At 40.8% G+C, this 20,335-nt stretch overlaps 1 protein-coding gene across 1 annotated transcript in view; it reads left to right on the forward strand.

The window, feature by feature from the left end:
- SUCO (SUN domain containing ossification factor) overlaps window positions 1-20,335 on the forward strand; it is a 116,316-nt gene that overhangs the window by 18,648 nt on the left and 77,333 nt on the right. The window contains exons 3-5 of the mRNA XM_055319020.1: window positions 16,763-16,921; window positions 17,057-17,349; window positions 17,627-17,971. Of these exons, the coding sequence (XP_055174995.1) occupies window positions 16,763-16,921; window positions 17,057-17,349; window positions 17,627-17,971 (797 nt within the window). The remainder of the gene's footprint in view (window positions 1-16,762; window positions 16,922-17,056; window positions 17,350-17,626; window positions 17,972-20,335) is intronic.

A 20,335-nucleotide genomic window follows, 5' to 3' on the forward strand; every position in this document is an offset into this window, starting at 1 on the left:
TGAAGAAGAAAATGGAGCTGGCCAGGAGATGGAGAAGTATCTAAGAGCTAGGAGGAGAGCCAAAAAAAAAAAAAAAAAAAAAACAAAACAAAAACAAAGGAGGAGTGAGATTCAAACAGAAGATGGTGAATCAGGAGGCTAAATGTTGGAGAGAGGTCTGCGGCAGCTGAGAAGAGCTGGGTTCAGGGATTAGAATTGGTAGGCAGTGGAGACTGAGAGGAGAAAAGACAAGCGGCAAGATGTTAAAGGAAAAAAGCAGCCTGGGAAGAATTGGGAGATCAAGTAATAATAATGTTGATAACCAGTGTTTATCAGAGAGTGTAGCTGTGCATTTTGAATTCCACTAAACAGCTGGCATGTCTTACCTCCTTGCACAGATCCTATTAAGTAGGTACTATTATAATCCCTTTTTTACCCATGAGAAAATTGTGACACTGACTAGACAGTAATTTACCCACATAAATTTACTACATCACATACTGATAATCTGAAACTGATGAAGCTCAGATTCAAACTTAGATCTGTTCGGGTTATTATGCTTCTTACTCTAGGTTTGTTTGAAAGAAATCGTTTTATCTGTATCTCATTAGGAGAATGTGGTTAGGGGAAATTTATTAAAACAGGGAAGAGGGACGCCTGGGTGGCTCAGCAGTTGAGCGTCTGCCTTTGGCCCAGGGCATGATCCTGGGGTCCAGGGATCAAGTCCCGCATCAGACTTCCTGCCTGGAGCCTGCTTCTCTCTCTGCCTGTGTCTCTGCCTCTCTCTCTCTCTCTCTGTCTGTCATGAATAAATAAATTAAATCTTTAAAAAATAATAAAATAAATAAAACAGGAAGATATAAGGATACATGCAAGTAGATGGGAAAGGAACATTGGAGGTGGAGGCTGAAGATACAAACAATGAGTCTAATGCATGGAAACTTGCAGATGATGAGATAAAGTTTCCCAAGGAACAGAAAGGGTTCTACAGACACAGCTGGATAAGTTAACTTAAGACATAAGAGAAGGAAGAAAATAGTCACTGGGTTCAGTGGTTAGGAAATAATTTTGTTTAAAATTGCTTTAAAACTTGGATTTCACAGAGGAAGTCAGTTGTTAACAAATATTGTTATTTCTCTTATGAGTTATGCACCCTGTCAAATAGAGTCAGAAACAACATTGCTCGTCATTTCTAATTATTTTCAAGAAATGGATTATAATGCTGAAAAAAATCATCAGTACTCTATCATGTCAAACATTCCCATTGCTCCTTTCATCTGAGGAATTATATTCTTCAGGCTGTCTCTGAATAGGTAGGGCATGTAAATTGAAATTCTTTTGATTTCAGGGGTCAGAAACCCAACTTGAACTACTTAGGTAAAAGAAGATTGCCTTGTCTCACACAGCCTGACCTCAGGAGACAGAGGGATGGAACCACCTCGGGAAAATGGGAACCGCAAGCTTGATCATCAGCAGGATTTTCCATTCTTTTATCTCTGCTTTTGTCTACTACTGACTTCATTTGCTTCTACTCCAGGCTACAAGCAATCCCTATGCCAATCTGTATCCCTTCTCTACTAGGAAAAGAAAAAGCCACTTCTCCCCAACTCCAGTTTACAGATCCCAAGAAATGTTCAAAAAGCTACAATCGGGTCATGTGTCCACACATGGGACTAAGCACTCACCAGGACGGTGAGGTCAGTTCCCACTTGGGGCCAGGTGAAGGTGGGGTATTTCAGACTCTGAAAAAGAAGGGAATGCTATTTCAGAAGAAAGAAGGACTGATGGTCAGAAACAAATAATAAAAATCTATATACATGGAATCAGTTCTTTTACTGATGGGAGAGTGAAGGATAGAAGCATTAGAAAAGAGACTGTAGAGAGGGACGCCTGGATGGCTCAGCGGTTTAGTGCCGCCTTCAGCCCAGGGAGTGATCCTGGAGACTGGGGAATCAAGTGCCATGGCGGGGTCCCTGCATGGACTTTTCCCTCTGCCTGTGTCTCTGTCTCTCTCTGTGTGTGTCTCTCATGAATAGATAAATAAAATCTTAAAAAAAAAAGAATTAGATTTGGTTTTTGTTGTAATTATTGCTAGTCTCCAATTTTATTTTTTGTAGACAAATAGCAATATATGGCTAGGAGTGTTCTAGGTGCTTCCTCAAGGGGCAGCTTCCCGTTGTCACATAAAGTGGCAGGGAAATACTCATGACAAATTTATCTTGGACCAGCAAGACTGTGCTTGCTTCAGGCTTGTCTTCACCTGGATTATTCATGGTGATTTCAGAGAGCCTCACCTGCAGAGTCAGAGTGAGTGAGCTGAGGAAGGGGAACTTGAAACTTGCACTCCACTTGGTTGGCTGACAGCCTCTGAGCTATCATTTCATCTTCCATGGTTCATTGAAAGTGAGGGCTTGCTTCCTTTCTGGCTCGGAGAATATGGACAATTAGACACTAGAATATAGACATCATATGTCCAATTTGTATCTCTTGACTTTAAATAGTTTAAAGGAATTAGCATATTTCACACAGCAAAGGATTTTTTTCTCATTAATGAAAGGAATTTATGAAAGTAGTTATTGAATGCTTAGAAATAAAGCAGGACACAAGGATGATCACACAGGCAGAGTTCCTGGAAATATACAAACATGGAGGAAGGCATCATGGACTTAAAGAATAATGCTTATGTCTGATTTATTGTATGCAGTCCTTAGCCTGGAATGCCAAAACGATGTATTGGAAAAAAACTCAACAATTCATTGGTCTATTGTTAAGAAAATAGAAGAGACTTTACTAGTAACCTCCAGATTAATAAGTAAACACAGAAAACATGTTCTTCAACTAACAACTGCTTTTAGGATTAAAAATAGTCTTAATGGATGTTTTTCAAGTATTTTGTGTTCTCTTCCACCCACTGGTTCAGAATCAGATTCAACTAATGTTCATGAGTGACTGCCCTGTGCCAGACACTTTGCTGGATGCTCCTATTACCTAATTTGATTCCTGCTTCTCCTCCAGAAAAGTCTGACTGTTCTCATTTTATAGACACTTGGAGAAATGAAGAGTCTTACCTAAGGCCTCATAAGTGTTGAGTGAGGAGCTAGGGTTTCTGGCATTGTAGTCTGGGGTCCTTGAATTGTGCTCCTTCTGTTGACACTTGTCTTTATTTTATCAGAGTCAATGAGACTTATCAACACTTAGATGTTAAATACCAATGAAAGTGAGAAGAAAAACATTCTTCTTTGCTAATTAATTTTATAAACAAATAATAAGCAATTGTATAGAAATAATAGAGAATAGAGCAACCTGTAATTTGAGTAGTCATGAGTCATGGCATGGTATAAAACTCATGTCTTTTATGTGTGTGTGTGTGTGTGTGTGTGTTCACTTTTTACAGTGTAAACAAGCTTACAGAAAGGTGTGAAAGGTGAACACAGCAGATTTGAATTACAGAGAATATAGGTATGGGCTATCCCCCAGCTCATGGAATTTAATCAAAAACCCTATATAGCATGTGTTGAAAGACATCAGTGTCTTGGCAGGAGCAGTGTCACACTAGCAATATCAGAAAGTCATGCACCACTGTGGGACCTAAAGATAAGAAGTACTGCTGTACAGTCTGTCCCAATCAATCCACTATTTACCAACTTCACATGAAATGCCCTTTTGGCAAATATAAAGGTTCTCTTAGGGAAACACAGGATGGGTCCATGCTATTATTTTTACCTAAAATTAAAATAATCAAGTGGATTATTAAAGAACAAATATCAATTATCCCTAAATATGTCACCCTAATAATAAGGCTAATTTCACTTTTGTCTAGACCTTTCCTGAGGACATCACTATCTTTAGAATGCATCATTTTTATTTCATTTGTCTCTTGATAAATGACAATTTGCAGGAGTTGAAATACCTGATCTTGCATTTTATTTTGTAAGCCTACGGACCTCTGGAGCATGATTGTATCGTGTTTGTTGGTCCTTTTATGAAGTCTCTGATGGTGTCCTGATGTTCAAACAAACATACTAAAAACAAAGTAAGTGTGCTAAGGAAGACCATTTCTCTGTAGCCCTCGTTTTCCCCAGTCATTTCTGATGCAAAAGGACAAACCCAGGGACTGCTTCCTGATTATGCATTTTCAGTTTCTTAAGCAACTACAACAGGAAGGCTGGGACTAGACCTATTTCCTATGATGTGATATACTTATCAGCCCATTGCTCCTATCACAACTCACCTTCTAGCTTTTATATTTTTAATAAATCCCTCTTTTCTTTTTTAAAAAAAGGTTATATTAAAAATTCATGAGGAATTTTTGTCATTCATTGATGTCATTAAAATCCATGAGGAAGGAGAAAGATACAGGATCTCTTCCACTGTTGTTTGGGCTTTCTTCACCATAGGTCAACCGTTCAAATATCGTTTTTCTTGCAACATGAGGGAGGACAGAGAAGAGGCCTCATGGGGATCAGCATGATGACAGCAAAGCAGCAGGACTTGCCATGTTCCTCCATTACTCTCTCCTCCATCTCCTCCTTCTCTTCTCTCTCCTTACCCCTTGCTCATATTCTCCTGCCACACCCATCTCCCTGTATTGTTTTATCTGGACAGATTTTTGATGTTGTGAGAATATTAAGATTAAAGAAATAATATCTTTTTTAAAATTTATTTTTATTTTTTTAATATCTGAGAATTCTGATGACCTCAGAGGAAGGTTCTTTGGGTTTCCTGGTTATCTGATGACTAATTTCTTCTCTAGGGGGAAACTGTACATTAGTCAGGCAAATTAGCTCTCCTCCAGCACAGGAAACCTTTCTACTGGTCTTCGAGAGTAAGAGAGTCACAAGGTGCTTTTTTTTCAAGATTAGACAGAGAATCTATATTGGCTCCTCCCTGGCAGGAAATAGAAACACCTCTTCCTAGGTGCTGTCCCTGGACAAGGAGAGAGCAGGAGTAGTGTGAGGAGCAGATGGGGCAGTCAGGGCCTTCTGTAATCGGCCTTGAACTGCCTTTTTAGCCTTGTCTTACAACCCTCTGACATGTGTATAGCCTTCTCTCAAGGGAAATAGAACCTCCTTTTCTCTTGGTATGTCTCCAGACTTTAGCTTGACTGCCCTTCCCACTCTCTAGAAAGCACCATCCTGCACCTGAACCACAACAGGCACACACACAGTGTCTCAGCTGCCTCCTGTGCCAAGAAAACACATCTGTCCGTTAGAGGTCCAGGCCTAGGCCCATCTTTCTTTTGCTTCCCCTAAGGAGCTCGGTTTGCTCCATCCTTTCCTTTCTCCTCTCAACAGCTACAATAATTGATAAGGTGTTAATCTCCATCAGGAAAACACACTGGAGCTGAAACCAGATATGATGCTTTTGATAAAATTGGACAGACTTTGAAGAAGTGGTGTGTGTGTATATGTGTGTTTTAGTGAAGGAACTAAAGGCAGACAGTGTGACTGAGAGGGGAAGCTGAGATGACAAATACAGAGAGAATAATAAAGTAAGGTGATGGAAATAAAATACCACCTTCTGGTCCTGATAACATATCCTACAGAACCCCATTTCCACTAGGCCTCTTACATGGCTGGGTTAATTATTCCTGTCTCTTCACTTTGGCCTTCATCCTACAACCGTCAGCCTTATAAAAGCTAGAGATTCACTGAGACTTCCCAAACTCCAGTTCAATATTTAAAAAGCATCTTTTTAATTTGGAAAGGCCACCACACACATACTTTTTATACCCAAAATGCCACAATGTTCCCTAAATTGCATTTAACCTCCAAGCGCATGCCCTTGACCAAAACTAAAGACTAAATGGTTTATATTCTTCTCCCTTCCCTTCTCCAGCCTTTTCCTGAAAGTTCTAACTTGGTGTTAGAACAGTTTCAGACAGTCTCCATCTCATCCTGCAGTTTGTTTGTACATCGAAGCCTTTGATACATCAAACAAAACCTCCAAGAGCCTTTATCGCCTAATCATGTACGCATAGACTCTTAGAATGTTGTAATAATATACTCTATAAATAAAATGTGAGCATTAAAAATCAATTGTGAATACCTGAGTTTGCTTCTATAATAAAGGCATATTTGTGAAATATAAAAGAAAAAATTATAGACCTTGTAAAGCCTTTTCCAGATAAAATCTGAAAGATATTCATATTTATATATATTTTCATAGCCACGCACATGTCCAATTTATGATAATTAACAACTTGTGTTGTTTTGAGATGAAAGAATTTTGAAATAAATATTGAGAGTATTAGAAATAAGCCTTCTTTTTTTCCTTTTCTTTTAACAAACATTTAATATCTGCTACATATATATTTAATGATGTAGGGAATAAAAAGGTGTAGGGACGCCTGGGTGGCTCAGTGGTTGAGGGTCTGCCTTTGGCTCAGGGCATGATCCCTGAGTCCCAGGATTGAGTCCTGCATCGGGCTTCCTGCATGGAATCTGCTTCTTCCTCGGCCTGTGTCTCTGCTTGTCTCTCTCTGTGTTTCTTACGAATAAATAAATAAAATCTTAAAAAAAAAAAAAAAGGTTAAAAAACTGGCCTCTGCCCTGAAGTTGCAATCAATCTAGTTAGGGAGATAAAGCATAATGGCAAAGATTATATGAATGATATAGACATTAAAAGATAAATACATAAAATCCCATGACAATGTGTGATTATACAGCAAGAAGTGTTGGCAATTAGTGCTGTGATTTTGAGGTAGACGTCTCTGTGGGTTGGGTGGTCCTGGGAGATGGGTAGTTCTGGAAGGCTTCCCAGACAGAGGAGGAGGAGCTTCAGCTGGGCAGGAAAGAAGCACAGGGCCCTTCTGACAGAGAGAAGTAAGCTAAGTAGTGGGTGAAAAGACTGTATATTTGGTTAAAATGCATCAGTAATGGAATCTTGATAATGTTTAAAACTAGATGCTTAGAGAAAGAAAAGAAATACAGAAAGATATTCACTGTGGTTGGCTTTGAAGAGTGGAATTATTGTTTCCTTGGTGTTTGTATTTTCCAAATTATCACTAGCTTTTAAAAAATAATACTTAAGAGTGCCTGGGTGGCTCAGTCAGTTAAGTGTCTGCCTTTGGGGAAGCCCGGGTGGCTCAGCGGTGTAGCGCCACCTCCAACCTAGGGTGTTATCCTGGAGACCTGGAATGGAGTCCCACATCGGGCTCCCTGCATGGAGCCTGCTTCTCTCTCTGCCTCTCTCTCTCTCTCTCTCTCTCATTCTCATGAATAAATAAAATCTTAAAAAAAGCGGTCTTCTTTGACTCAGGTCATGATCTTAGGGTCCTGGGATCAAGCCCCACATTGGGGCTCTCTGCTCAGCAGGGAGTCTGCTTCTTCCTCTCCCTCTCCCTCTGTGCTTTCCCTCTCTCTCTCAAATAAATAAATAAATAAATAAATAAATAAATAAATAAATAAATAAATAAAATCTTAAAATATAAGAAAAATAATATTTAACAAACCTTTAAAAATTATTGCATCAATTTCCTATTGATGTTCTGCTCACAAACCTTCTGGTGGGAAGACAGGATTATCTCTCCTAGTTCATGTTTACAACAGACTAGTAGATTATTATTTTTGTTTTTCTCACAGAAATGTGGGGACAAATTTCCACGATTAATACTTTGTTCAGTATATTAGGTAGCCTTTATATTCTATTCCTTTTATCAAATTAGCCATTATTCCAGTTATCTTCTATGTGATAAAATTATCCCCAAACTTTGTGGTGTATAACAATACTTTAGTATGTGTATGGATTCTATGGATCTGTTATAAAGAAGGGTACATGGGGATGATTTGTCTTTGCTCAGTAATGTCTGAGCCCTCAGCTGGAAGATTAAATGGTTTGGAGGCAAACCATTTAAGCCAGAGGCTGCAATTATATGAAGGCTCATTCACTTACCACTGGCAGGAGGTGCTGGCTGTTGACTGGAATATAAACTGAGGCTATTGGTCAGAATACCTACATGTGACCTCTCCATGTAACCTGGGCTTCCTTACAATATGGAGGCTGTGTTCAAAGACTGAGTGTCTAAGAAAGAGAGAGATCCAATCAGAGTTCGTATCTCCTTTTATGATCTTTTATGACTAAGTCTTGGAAATCACATAGCCTTACTGTTGACACGTTCTATTTGTCAAGGGAGTCACAAAGCTCAAAGTCACACAAGCTGTTTCAAGGGGAGGAGAGACAGACTCTGTCTTTTGATGAGTGATAGTGGTGATGGTGACAAGTTTCCAGAAGAGGATATGGAACTGGATAAGTTTGGTGAGAAATTTTGGAAAATACGATTTACCACAGCCATTGTCACACTTTCTCCTGCAACTAAGTCAGTTGCCCTCAGTTATTGCTGAAAAGGTCAGATGAGCTGCAGATTTTCTGGCCCAGAGCTATGTCAGATGACTAGAGATTCCTTGGTGCAGTGATACCAAGAGTTTGCTGCAAATTGCTTTTCCCACTAGAGAAAGAAAGGTGCCACCTTTGTCACTGAGGTGAATTAGCTTATAGCCTAGAAACCACTGTTTATTTTATCAATATGCTGACCAAGGCAAGAAAGTTCTGCTGAGGGAGTCCCTGTCTCACTGAAGCTGATATTCTATATTTGTAAATAAAGCTATAAAATTATTACTTGGGTGTGAGAGGACAAGACATACTCAACATAGGGAGCTTCGGGAAAAAGCAGGAGAGAAGGTATATAGTACATGAAGGAGAGAGGACTTGTGGGAGGAGCTTTTCTAGTATCTTCCATTCACCTTTGCTGAGTGGGAAATCTTTGATGATACTAGTTGGGTCTTGGTGGGCAAAAGATAGTAGAATGATCTCCAAGCAATAACAAAATGAATTAAGCCAACATAGTTATCAGCTTCCTGCTTTGTCACTAATATGCAATTTGACTTATTTCAACTCAAAAAATATGTATTTTACACTTATTATGTACCTATTTTAAGTCTGTGAGAAGCATAGGTAAAATGACAAAATGATACTCTACTATCACAAAGTTTCTTTGTAGGGGCAAGGGAATCAGAAGAGAAATATATATATATATATATATATATATATATATATATATATATATAATATTTAATTTTTTCACCCTAAAATGTGAATGTAAGTTGTTAATAAGAGTGGTGGTACAGGCAGCCCGGGTGGCTCAGCTGCCTTCAGCCCAGGGCCTGATCCTGGAAACCTGGGATCGAGTCCTGCATCAGGCTCCCTGCATGGAGCCTGCTTCTCCCTCTGCCTATGTCTCTACCTGTCTCTCTCTCCCTGTGTCTCTCATGAATAAAGAAATAAAATCTTTTGTTTTTAAAAAAAGTGGTGGTACAGCTTAAACACTAAATGAGATCAGAAAAAACTATGTTTACCAAGTTTTCCTGTGCTAGTACAAAACAGTGGAGATGTTTTATCTAGTCTTGTGAAAATAGTGTCTCAAGGATCTCAGAAAGGAACGTTTTATTTTTTAATTAATTTATTTTTTTATTTATTCGAGAGAGAGAAAAATCATGAGGGGGGAGGGGTAGAGGGAGAGGGCGAAGCAGGCTCTCCACTGAGAAGGGAGCCCCAGGCATGGCTAAATCTTAGACCCCTAGGATCACGACCTGAGCCAATGGCACCACCCAGGCACCTGAGAGGAATGTTTTAGAACAGTGTTTTCTAATTTATCTGACAATAAAAGTCATCCATTAAGTACAGATTTCCCAGTCCTCCTAAGGATTCTGATTCTGAGTATCTAGGGTGGGTTTAGGAAGCTATATACCTTTACAAAGGATTCTATTATAAGGAAAATTTGGGAAATTGAGATTTAGGAGAAATTGCAATTGATCAAAGAGGAGTGAAAAACCCAAAGAACTCCTTTTGCAAGTAAGAGATACATAGAAGTGCAGCTAGCTAGGTACCTTTTGCACCTTTCACAAATTGAACCTACACTGACAACATTGCAATGTAAAAAAGAAATTAATAAAATTAATAAAAAGGAAATTATTTCAAAATATTCTGTCCATCTATTAAGGTTTTTTTTTCAGCAACCGTGAGTCTTTGACTAAATGGTAGATCTATTTTATTGTAATTGTGCAAATAAATACATCACATTACATTTTTAGCCTAGGGGTACCAGGGTGGTTCAACTGGTTAAGTGTCTACAGTCTGCTTAGGGCATGATCCCAGGGCTGGAATTGAGCCCTGCTTGGGGCTCCCTGCTGAGTGGGGACTCTGCATCTCCCTCTGCCCACCCCTTACTCTCTCTCTCTTCTCTCTTTCACATGCTCTCTCAAATTAACAAAATCTTTGAACTTTTTTTTTGTTTTTTTTTTGTTTGTTTTTGCCTATAACTAGGTTCTGAAAAAAAGGCAAAATTAAAAATATGTAATGTTTAGGAGTGCTTGGCTGGTTCAGTTGGTGGAACATCTGACTCTTGATCTTGGGGTTGTGAGTTCAAGCCCCACATTGGGTGTAGGGGTTACTTTAAAAAACATGTAATATTTAAAATTAACCAAAATTATCTTAAAGAATGTAAAGTTTAAATTCTACTTATAGTGATCATAAATATCTTTCTCCATCCCTATTCTTCAAAATAAGCAGTTTTCCTTTCAAACCCTTTAAATTTTCCCCATTGTATCTTTGGAGATGGGACTATAGTGAAAATCCTAACAAAGTCCAACTAAGGCCGAATGTTTCTAAACACTTGAAAGAAGTCATGCTTTAATATCCCATCTCGGGCAGCCTGGGTGCCTCAGCGGTTTAGCGCTCACCTTCGGCCCAGGGCATGATCCTGGAGACCCTGGATCGAGTCCCATATCGGGCTCTTTGCATGGAGCCTGCTTGTGTCTCTCTGCCAATCTCTCTGTGTCTCTCATGAATAAATAAAATCTTAAAAAAAAAAATCCCATCTCACACGTTATGTAATGAGGATTGTATCGCTCACTCGTAGACTTGGGTTTTTTTGGTCTTAGTTTTAAATGAAAGAATGCACATAAAAGCTCTACTTCTGTGTAGAAGATGCTCAAGACATTTAAATATCCCATTTCATGAATCATCACCAACTTCGTCATGATCAACCTCACAGTTACACTTGATTGAATGGCTCCTTTGTGCCAAGAATAATGCCAAATGCTGTGGAGGATACAGAGGTGAAATAAGATACACTTCTCATCCCTCCAGGGAAGACACACTAACTGCAGTGCAAGTAAGAAGGTAATAATCCGCGCTCTGAAAGTTCACAAAGTGGAGGGCTTGCAGGGGGTTGTACAATGGGAAAAGACTTCATGGAGAAAGTGGTTTCAGAGCTCACCTACAAGAAGTTTCTATATTCCATATTCTCAACAGTTCCTCAACTTTCCCTAGAAGCATGATTGTTACCCTTCCTTAATTATCTGGTGATATGAAATGATTCATGTTTAATTCTCTCCTAAGGAATGGACTTTCCCAATGAGTTTCATTAAATTGAGTGAATTCGGTGTAAGGAATTGAGAGTTGCACAGTAGAAGGAAACAGTGAAGGTTCTTGCATACCAGTTTCCCTGAATATCAATTCATGCGAATCCTTTAACAGCTTCCAGACTGACACACTTTAATATTACATGATCTCCCTGTGCAATACGAAGTGGGAAAATTAATCCATATAATGATTTTCACAATTCAGGCCTCCAAATAAGATAATGACTGAATAACAGATAAAGTAAGTGTTCTTCAATTATCCATAATTGCTTCAATTTATAGAAGCATTAGAAAGATGGTTTTAAAGTAGATGCAAATAACAGGAAGAAGAACATGTCAGGGAAGGTAAAGATTACATTATAAACAGTGACTAGGTGGTTGTGAAGGCAGGGCAGCAAAGAGAGTTCTAGAAATACTTTCAGATCCTTGGAAACAAGTAATCCCTAGCAAAGTGTCCATTTGCCCCACACCTCTACATTTTATTATTTTCTCGCATTCTCTTTGGATTTTCAAGTCTTGCGACTGAATAGAACAATTAGAAAATGGACACATCATAGCAGACTGTCTTCTTTGTTCCATATATTCAGGATAGAAGAATGGAAAGGAAAAAAATTAAAATATTTAAAATAACTTATTTTGCTACAAATAACCAACATTATCATAAAACATCTGATTTTTTTAAGAGTTCAAAGTTCCATATGCACGGGAGAATCGGACAGTTCCACCAAAGTTAGGAAAAATCGCAATTCCCCACTGCCCTCTAATTTCTCCCTGTTCCCCAAAATCCCACTGCTTTCCCCTCCTACAGTCAATTGTTATACCATTTTCCTCCATGCCCTAAATTGCATGTGTTGTTATTCTTTGTCTTGGCTTTTTCAAGTTTTAGGCAATACTGATTTGCTTTCTGCCATAGAAGCTGAGGATTTTGCTCTGTTTCCTGTTCCCTGGCCTATAACACCTTCTCATTGTTCCAGCCTTCTGATGTCGTTATGTCATAATTTTGGTTACATTAATTTTTATCCTGAGATCATGTAAACACTATTCACAGATGAATTTGTCTTGCATAACTCTGTTTTCTAAATTGGTTTTGTTTTATTTTTTTTAAAGATTGCATTTACTTATTTGACAGAGGGAGAGAGAGAGAGAGAGAGAGTGCACAAGCAGGTGGAGCAGTAGGCAGATGGAGAGGGAGAAGCTGGCTTCCTTCTGAGCAGGGAGCCCCATGTGGGTCTCGATCCCAGGAGCCTGGGATCATGACTGAGATGAAGGCAGACACTTATTCAACTGAGCCACACAGGCACTCCTTGTTTTAGTTTTCTAAATAATTTTCGCTAATCAGCTATCTTTTCACAATTGCCTAAATTTCCCCACAAGTCTCTCAGATGCAGTCTTCCTGCAGAGGTCTGTCCGAGTGCTTTCTGATCTCGAATCCTCAGTGGCTGCCTCTTACTCAGGATACTCTGCAGCCGTGCTGGGTTCTTCCTTCACTATTACCCTGAGGAATCCTCCTTGCTTTTTCCTCTGGATTGGATTTCATGTTTCCTATATCAAGTGTCTTCTTTTTTGGTTTCCCATCTTGTTTAGCAGAGTAAAATCTCCTGTCATGAGAAATGATGCACAGTAGGTAAACTTCTTGAGATGTTTCCTGTCTCGAAATGGCTTTATTCCCCTGAAGTTGATTGATGGCTTAGTTGAGCATAGAATTCTTGGATGGAAATGACCTTCCAATCTTAGTATTTTGAAGACAATGCTCCCACTGCCTTTCAACTTTCTGTGTAAAGGTAGAGAAGTCCTAAACTATTGATTCTTGAATCTTTGGGCATGGATCTGTTTTTCTCACCTATCTTTAAAAGGTCTGTGATCTTCTCTCTTTGCATCCAATAGTCTTGAACTTCACAATGATGTGCCTCAGTGTTGATCGATCATTTTTTAAAAGATTTTATTTATGCAAGAGCATGAGCAAGGGGTAGAGTCAGGGGGTAAAGGAGAAGCAGGCTCCCTGCTGAGCATGGAGCTGGAACTGGGGCTTGATCCCAGGACCTCAGAGTCACCACCTGAGCCGAAGTCATATGCTTAACTGACTGAGCCACCTAGGCAACTCAGCACTATCATTTTTATCCAGTGTGCTGGGCACTTAGACTAGGGCACTTTGAATTCGAAAACTTAACCCTAGAAAAATGTCTTAAAGTTGTTTGTGTCTTTGCACTTCTTCTATTATAGCTATTCTGGATCTCCTTCATTAGTCCTTTGTCTTTTTGCCTATTTTCCAGACAATTTCTTCAATTTTATCTTCCAATTTTCCTCTTGAGTTTTTTTATTTCTGTTTTCACATCTTTACTTTATAAAAGATCTTTTTTGTTGTTGTTTTTGACAGGTTCCTTTTGTATAGTATCCTGTTACTGTTTTATGGTGGCAATGTCTGGCAATGTTAGAATTTCTTTTTTTAAGTTTTCTTCTCTGCATAGTCTTTTTCTTCTACTCTGATGTTTTGTTTGTTTTAGATGTCAGAGCATTTTCTTTTTGGCTGGTAATTAGTTGTCTATTCCTTTTAGTAGTGGAGCATTAAAAGTTTATTTGATATTCTGAGCACAAGCTGGGCTTGACTATGACCTTTCCATGGGGTGAATTGGTTGAGAACACTCATGTCTCAGTATCTTTTAGGTCTTCCCTTATAGGATAATCACATTCTCCAAAGAAGACTCTTCCAATCTTCTGCCGAGAGAGAGAGAGAGAGAGAGAGAGAGAGAGAGAGAGACTGGCTGTCAGTACAGGAAAACAGCTAGGGTTTCAGAATCAAGTATGTGTTCATTCTACCCTCAAATTGCTATTATACAATTTTTTAAAATATTAAAAATTTGAAGGTATAGTGCTATAACCACCTGTATTCCCTCTACCTAGATTTGACAATGGTTAACAGTTGGCCACATTTGTTCTTACTCTTCTCCTCTCCTGAACCTTTGAAGGTAAGATGCCATTATCATGACATTTTACTTTTAATATTTCAGCATAAATTTCCTCAAATAAGGACATTTTCTACATAACCACAATGGATTATATCTAATAAAAAATAGGGGTACTCAGGTGGCTCAGTCAGTTAAGCGGCTGCCTGTCAGCAGAGTATCTGATCTTTATCAGGGCAGAGACTTGAGCTGTCCAGAGTTTCTGGACAACATTTAGGAAATCCTAGGATTTGCAGTGCACATGACTTATCGTGTGTGATCAGTGATTTATAGGTTTTATTGAGTTGGGAGATCCTCTTATAGGAGTTTCCTCAAGCTTTGTACTTTTGACTTTTCAGGCCAAATAACTTTTTGTCTTGTGCATTGTAAGATGTAGCATCCCTGGTTTCTACCAACTAGATATGGCATTTCCTCAACTGTAACAACCAGAAATGTCTCCAAATGTTGCCATTATTTTCCCCAAGGAGAAAAATTATTCCTGGTTGAGAACCACTGTGGTTCTAGATAGTAGTTACTTAGCCCATGTCTCAAAGATTTTCTACAGTCTTTCTTGCCATTCTTTGGCATATGTTGTTATACTTTAAATATGGTCGCATTTATCTGTGCTAAATTTATTTTGTAATTCAAACTAATTTTTTGTTATATTTGCCTATTGAGTTATAACATACTTTCCCCCTGATATTTAACAACCATGTAGAAAAACATCCAGTTTTTCAAAGGTCAACTCCATGGAACTTCTCTTATTCTCACTATCTGACATCTTAAAACAAGGAAGAACTAGCACAAATAGAAAGTCAGGTGAAGAAGCTAATTTATGGGGAAGATGAGTTCTATTTTATTCAGGGAAAATTTGAAGTGATAGTAGAATATCTAAATGCTATGTCCAGCAACAAACTTGAAGAGAGGTTGGGCTACAGACCTGGGAGTCAACAGCATAGTTATGAACTAAAATTATGAAGTCCCCAAGAGAAAAATGAAAAAGCTCAGAGGACTGAAGACTAAATCTTAACATGAAAACTATATGAAGCTAGCAGAAAGAAAAAAGGATATTTATTGACTGAAATAATGAAAGCTAACGACTGAATGATGAATGGTAACCCTACCACAGGGGTATCAATAAAGTCAAATTATAGGAAAAAAGAAGAAAGAAGGAAGGAACTAAAGAAAAAAAAAGAGAGAGAGAGAGAAAGAAAGATTGTGTCTACCAGAAGAGCATTGCAAGGACTTGTGGAGTAGTAGTGGGTGGGTTTGTGGTTTGGAGCGGGAAAGGGAATAGATAAGGTGCCAGGTGACTTGCCAGTCTTGAGATAAGGATGTATTCTGATCAGACTTCCTTGGTGGTAATCTACTGAGGATCACCTGGGGAGCATCTGTTCCCTATCCTGAATAAAGTAATTCCTAGAATGAAAGGAAAGAGTGCTCAATATGGTAAAGAATGTCAAATAATCCATCTTTCTATTGTTCCTACCTTCTTTTCAACTTTCATATCAACCATTTACTTCTGCTCTTGAGTGAGATAAAGGCTTGACTACTGCAAGGATAAAGAGAGATGAAAGGATAATTCATTGTTTTATACTAAGAGTGGTATCAGTAGATCATTGGAACTGTTACCTAATTATTGCCAGAAAAATTAGTTTCCACATCATCATTTCTAGAATTTAAAAAATATATCCAGTTGACTTACATCAAGATTCTTAGAATGGGTCAAATCATTTATGTCCCTGGGAATGCAATTACCAACCAATTCGACTTAAAAGGTTCATAAGGAAATTTTGTCTGAAATTTAAGCATTTTACTAAGGTGTTTTATTTTTTTCCCCTGCGGCCACACGTGCAGTACCTGACGCATGCTCTAATAATATCTGCTTCATTTTTTTACACTAAACATTATGCCGTATTCCACAGCACAGACACCTTAGAGCCTCTCTATTCCCCCATTTGTCTGGCTGCTTTCTGGGGAAGAGAGTTCTGGGTCTCCCGATAGTCAAGACAAATAAAGGAAACCAGAGTTATATTTTATATTTCTTATCTAATGAAAGAAGCATCCCTCAGTAGAGACTAATTCCTCTTAGTCTGAAACGAATACATCAGCAGAGACAGATGAAGGAACTCATTAGGCCAGAGGCCAAATCTCTCCTCCGAGCAGAAGCTAATGCCTCTGCCTCTATAACTCTGCTTTCTAACAGAGCTACAAGAGGGGATTGGGAAGAAAAGTGGTCAAGCATTTTGGAGTTTCAAGCAGAAACCGATTCCAAAAGATCTTGAGGGCCCCAGTGGCATAAAAATCCAGGGTGGGCATACTGTCGGTTACTAAAGTTTAAGCACCAGGCACTTTTTTGCTCTGCACGGTAGCACAAGAGGCGTGTGTTACGTGACCTCCTTCCTCCCTTTTGGTGAACTCCAGGACCCGAGGCTTCGTCAACGAGAGCCCAAGCGTTGCAGCCGAAGCTCGAATCCAACAGAACGCAGACCACCTCCGCCGACCCCAGCGCAGGAAGCTGGGGCGCTGAAGGTCTCCCCGAGGCGGAGAAGATGCGAGGGACTTTCCGCTCCAACCAATCAGGTGAGAGGAAATCTTGGCGCACCCCCTCTCCACCTACCAATCAGCACCTACCTCCATGGGCCGGGCCCATCGGCACCGGAAAAACACCTTTTAAATTTTTTTAGTTATAGCTTTTTTCCCCCACCGTCATTCTAGGCCTTCCATCCCACGAACTGTGCTCAAAGAGGAAAGCTGAGTAAAACAATTCCAAAGCTGTTCATTCTGGCGAGGAGGCGCGGAACTCCACACCTCTCCATCAAAACTGTGATTCTGGGAGGGATAAAGGAAAAGGAGCGTTCCAGAGGACACACTACAACTCCCAAGAGGCCTTGCGCGGACTCGGCTGGGCCCCGGGCGAGGGGGCGGGCCCTTGCAAAGGAGACCGCTGAGGGTCATGTGGCTCCTCTCCGACTTCCCGAACGTGAGCCCCCGCCCCGGGGAACTCTGAGGTGGGCGGGGCGGCGGCCACAGCGGCTCTCGCGCCTGGTGTCCTCCCCCCACCTCCCGTTCCTCCGCCCGAGACGTCGGAGGGGGCGTGGCCCGCGCGGAGGCTGGTGGGGGCGCGAGCGCCGCGGGACGTGGGTGACGCGTCTTCTTCCAGCTCAGCGGTGTGTGAGGTGGCGCGGCCCCGCCGGCGATTGGCTGTTGGGAGCCTAGTACGCAGCGGCCGTTGGTCGCCGGCAGCACGGAGGGAGAGCCGGGGCGGGCGGGGGGGATATGGGGCGGCGGTGGCGGCGGCGGCGGCTGGAGGAGGCGGGCGCGGGCGAGCCGGCGGCTGCGGCAGTCCCAGGAGACCTCCTGTGAAGCGCCCCTGTGGGCGCCGCCGTGGGCCCCGCGGGGAGGGCGGCCAGTACGCGAGCCGCTGAGGAGCCGCTCCCCCAGCGCCGCAGCCCTTAGGACTCTCGGTCCCATCCTCTCGCTCCTGCTCCGGCTCCTCCATCTTGGCCTCGGCAGTGGCGGCTGCCGGGAGGATGTGCCGCCTTCTGGCAGGGGGAAGAAGGAGGAGAAGATGAAGAAGTACCGTCGGGCCTTGGCCCTGGTCTCCTGCCTGTCTCTGTGCTCCCTCGTCTGGTGAGTCGCCGCGACGAGGCGGGAGTTTCCTGAGAGGGGACACCCCAGGTCACACCCCCAGATCATCTTGGCTCTTGGGGTGCGGGTCTCCCAGGCCCTGCCGGGGCGACACACCGGTTATTACGTCGCGGCTCTCCGGCTGCCGGGCCCGGCTGCGCCCTGTACGGTTTTCAGGGTGTGTTTTGGGATTTTCAGACTAAGTGGGAGGGAAAGGTGCCTGAGCCGAAGGGACCACCCGAGTGCCTTTGTACTCAGTTACGCTGCCCCTCGGAGACGGAGAGGCCGGGGTGTTTGGGTAGTTCTCAGATAAATGCAAGGTAAGTCCCTGGTTTCCTGCCAGCCGCTCGCTCTCCTAGTGTGATAAGGGTGGAAAGAGTGTCGGATGTGAGTGTTCCCGACGTGCGATTTTAAAAACGTGATTGTCACGAGGGTGAGAAAGTAATGTACAAGCAGGAGTTCTTGGCCATTTCTTAGTGTCTTTGGTCTCGCGCACCCTTGGGGCTGCCCCTCTTGGAAACTTTGGGGTGGGGGGGGCGTTATGAAGCACGTTTCCGAGGGGTAGCTGATGGAAAGCCGTTGGTTTAGTAGAGTGTCTTAGGTGTAGTGTGTACAGTAGGTTCTGGTGGTGTGGCTTGGATAGTGTCCCTGGTAATGGGAGGATAAGTCCTGAATTTTGAAGGCGAGAAGAGTGCTCCCTGTGTCCCTATATCTGTGTCTACCTTGTGGGGTGTACTTTACACATTTTAGTACATTCAGTCTTCCCAACAGCACCATGAGGTAAGTATTATTGTTAACCTTGTTTTTCATTTGTTCCTAAAGCTTATGGAGTGTCTGTTGCTCCCCGGCACATTTGGGTGTCTCTGAGGCACAGAGACCTTGTCGGTAAAAGGATTGCTGTCATTATACTCGGAAAAGCCATTTTTAACCCCCACCCCCCTTAGAGAATTTTAGAGACGTGTGACGTTTGCTGACTGAAAAGATGCTTCGGTTAGAGCGATTACACCAGATTAAAGTCTAGTTAAACGAAGTCTCTCGTTTATTTCTGGAAAACACCAACAATATGTTCATGTTCTTGGTGCCTAACCGATTCCAAAGATACTGAAGTTGTAGAGTTCCTCACAGAAAGTAGTAAATGAGAGGGAAAGGAAACACTTCCCTGGCTGAGGAATTTTGAATGGAAGATGGACAGAAGTCTTAGAGAACAAGACGTTTGGCTTTTTGACTTTAATTACAAACCCTTTTAAAGGACTGCTGTCATTCCTCCCTTTCTGCTTTTTAGTATCATGTTAGGTACCACGAAGTGCGTGCAGAGGAGTCGACTCATCCCATTTTAAATTTAAATTTGTAGGTGAGATACCAAAACCTTGTGCTCATATCCACCTGTTCCTGAGGAGGGCTTGGTAATTTACAGGATATATATAATTTATTTCCTCTTTTCCTTGATCCTGCCCAACTTAAGATCATGTTATTCTTCACCAGCACTTTCTGAAATGGCTCATAGGGCAAAGAGGTTATACTTTTCATTCAAGTTTAGAATGATTTTTTTTTTTGATTGAAACATATTTGACATTGTGTAAATGTCATTGTGGCATTTCATAAATTTAAGATGTACATGTTGACTTGCTGTATTTATATATTGTAATATGATTGCTATTGTAGTGATATCACTTTTTTCGTGTCACATTGTCATTTCTTTTTTGGTGGTTGGAATAATTAAAACCTAGTCTCATAATAAATTTAATAATTCACTTGCAATATCATTATATGCATTATACTCTATAGCATATCTCCAGGACTTAGTTATCAGTTGCAAATTTGTACCCTTAAACATTTTTTTTTCCAATTTTAAGTAGATGGTGGAGATGAAACCAAGCATTACAATGTGCTTTCTGAAATCATTTTTGGATTTAAATTAACCATGCTTCTATTACTTTGTGTAACTTCTGGCTCTCTTTTGCTTAGGCCAACTTCATATGGCTTCTCATTAGCAATAGTGAGAAGATCACAACCTGTTGGAGAAAAAAATCAGCCTAGTATTGAAAGTAGTAGTCAGAAAGTTCTGTAAAGTTTGTTGACTTTCCCAGTGAAGAATGGATGTTGAGGGTTACTTAAAGGAGTGAAAAGATTATGAAACTTTAGCTAAAGAACAATTGTTTTAATATATTTTGAGATTGGTTTGGAGTACCAAATTTAGGGACATTTTAATTATTCTTTACTGACGCTGTTAAAGGACATTGAAAAGAGGGTATTTAGGCTTGAGATATTCTTGGAAGGGTAATGATGAGATTGGAGAAGAGGAGTGGTACGTGATACTGACTGGCAAGAGGGTATATTATGTCTTTGAGACTCTCTTCCTTGGGGAAA

This window comes from Nyctereutes procyonoides, unplaced genomic scaffold (assembly GCF_905146905.1).
Source record: "Nyctereutes procyonoides isolate TBG_1078 unplaced genomic scaffold, NYPRO_anot_genome, whole genome shotgun sequence".
In the NCBI taxonomy this organism is placed as follows: domain Eukaryota; kingdom Metazoa; phylum Chordata; class Mammalia; order Carnivora; family Canidae; genus Nyctereutes; species Nyctereutes procyonoides.